The sequence below is a fragment of the Carlito syrichta genome, unplaced genomic scaffold (assembly GCF_000164805.1).
Source record: "Carlito syrichta isolate Samal-C Ts95f unplaced genomic scaffold, Tarsius_syrichta-2.0.1 Scaffold313120, whole genome shotgun sequence".
Classification (NCBI taxonomy): domain Eukaryota; kingdom Metazoa; phylum Chordata; class Mammalia; order Primates; family Tarsiidae; genus Carlito; species Carlito syrichta.
Genome location: NW_007257216.1, coordinates 887048 through 889100, shown reverse-complemented (window position 1 = coordinate 889100; position 2053 = coordinate 887048). Strand labels below are relative to the sequence as shown.

At 58.7% G+C, this 2053-nt stretch overlaps 1 protein-coding gene across 2 annotated transcripts in view; it reads right to left on the bottom strand.

The window, feature by feature from the left end:
• GDNF (glial cell derived neurotrophic factor) overlaps nucleotides 1-2053 on the bottom strand; it is a 25241-nt gene that overhangs the window by 20744 nt on the left and 2444 nt on the right. The window contains exon 1 of one of the 2 annotated variants that reach the window (XM_008070144.1): nucleotides 272-361. The exons of the other annotated variant lie outside the window; for it this stretch is intronic. Coding sequence (XP_008068335.1) covers nucleotides 272-326 — 55 coding nt within the window. The 5' untranslated portion in view covers nucleotides 327-361. Of the gene's footprint in view, nucleotides 1-271; nucleotides 362-2053 lie in introns of those variants that run through there. 2 annotated transcript variants of the gene reach the window in all.

Below are 2053 nucleotides of genomic sequence, written 5' to 3'. Positions count from 1 at the left end.
ACCCCTCCCCCACAACACTATAACACTAGGACTCCTATCCAGTCCCTTTCTTGGCGTGCTACGTCTCCCATTTCTGGGGTGGTGGGGGGGGCAATCGGGTAGCCCCAACCCTGCGTCCTCTGTCCCCGCTGGAGACTTCCCCTCCCCGCCCGGCAGCTTCCATAGGCCTCGACCCAGATCTTTCCCTTTGGCAATAAAATCAAGAGCACCCCTCTGTCTCAGGTGCCGACCCTGCTTTGAACCAGCCAGGGTTCAAAGTGGCACCAGTCACCCCCCCCGCCGCCCACGCGTCTTTCTTCCCATCGAAATAGGTATTTTGTAGCCATAACAAGACGTTGGCAGGGATTTAGGAGACTTGTGGCCTGTAGGGGAAGATCTGGGTTTAATGACTTCCCGAAGCATCGACCCAGTTTAAAATACGAATTCCACCTCTTCAGGTTAATTAATTAGTTCTTGCATTAATAATGCAAGAAAAGGTCTAGCAGAGCATAAAGCGAGGACTCGATAAATGCGCCACCATCGCTGTTAGGCAAAGGCTACAGGTGTCTGGAAAGTTTCAATCCTTCGTGGTATTTTTTTGCAGCTTTGCGAGAATCTAGCCCGAATCCCGTCCCCTCCCAAAGGGGTCGCTAGCTCCCTGCGTCCCCGTCACCCTCGGGTGACTTGCACTCCGTCCTGGATGCTTGGGAAGTGCTCGGGCACCGGAAGGCCTCGGCCGTGGGACTGCACAGACTGGGAACTCAGCTTTTCTCAGCCCAAGAGGGTGTGTGTGTGTGAGTGTGTGTGTGTGTGGGGGGAGAGGGTCGCACCTCTGGAAAGGAGGGCCACGCAGTGAGGGGTGGGCGAGAAAAGGCCTTGTAAATTCGGGAGCAAGCTCCAGCCAATGAGGAGAGGGGGAGGAAACAAGGCACCCCGGGGCGCGATGGTACCCAGTCTCTTCCTAATCCCAGTTCAGTCTCCAGGGGACTAGTGTCTGGAGAGAAGTCTCAAGCGAAAACTGAGAGATTCATGCAGTTGATTATCACCCTCCCCTCAAATAAAACGGATTCTTAGGAAAACCTTGGTTTTTTCCCCCCACGAGGTGGGAAAGACTGTTTCCAGGTCAATGCAAAACTTTCAGCACCTTTCCTCTCCATGAGTTCCCGGGCATCCCCGCCTCCCTTCCAGGGTCCCCCTCTTGATCTCCACCCAGAACCCCGGACCCGGTCCTGGTTCAGGCCACCCGGGGAAGCGTTTAATTCGGCCGTCACCTCCCACAGCTGCGGAGACGAATGCATTTTACATCCCTTAGGCGTCTGTTTGTTCGTGATGCGGCTGTTGGGCTCGTAGAGTGTACAGGGACTAGGAAGTCCGAGCGACCTGCAGCTCCCAGTGCCTCTGGCCGTGCGGGCTGTTTTGCAAACCCGAGAAAAAGCACGGGCTCTGGATCCGGGTGCGCAGGCCCAGGAAGACCGCACCAGGCCGTGCAAAACGAGCGCACAGAGGCGCTTTGGCAACCGGGACCAGGGGAACGCGAGGCCTCCCGCCCCCTCGGTGCCAGCTCCCGGGTGCGTGCGAAATGGCTGGCGATGCAGAGGGGTAGGGAGGCGCGGGGTTAATGCGCCATTCCAAGTCACAGTGCCTGCCAGCAGGAAGCGACAGAGGCACCACATTTCCCTTCCGTCTTAAAAGGGTTTTCCCTTTTTTCCTGCTTGGCCGACGGAGGGCTTTTTAAATTGGACGTGGGGATCCTCAATTAGAAGTGTGGCGAAGCTGGCAAAGGAGGAGACGGTGGAAAGCTCCCCACCTCACCAGAGGAGGCTCCTGGCTCCCGTTCCCGCCCTCGGCCGGGCGCCGCGAGCGCCCCGACAGATATCCCCCTCCTTCCCCGGAAAGGGGAGGGCGCATTCCTCTCTCGGGGCGCCCCCGGGACCGGCTCCAGTCCGAGCGGCTCTTTAGTTCCTGGTATTTGCTGGGCGGGGGCGGAGGAGGGGGGCGGTTCTGGAGACTCCACACACACGGCCGTCTACTGGGACGTTCTCAGAGTCTATGCCCCCCCCCCCCCCCCCCCCCC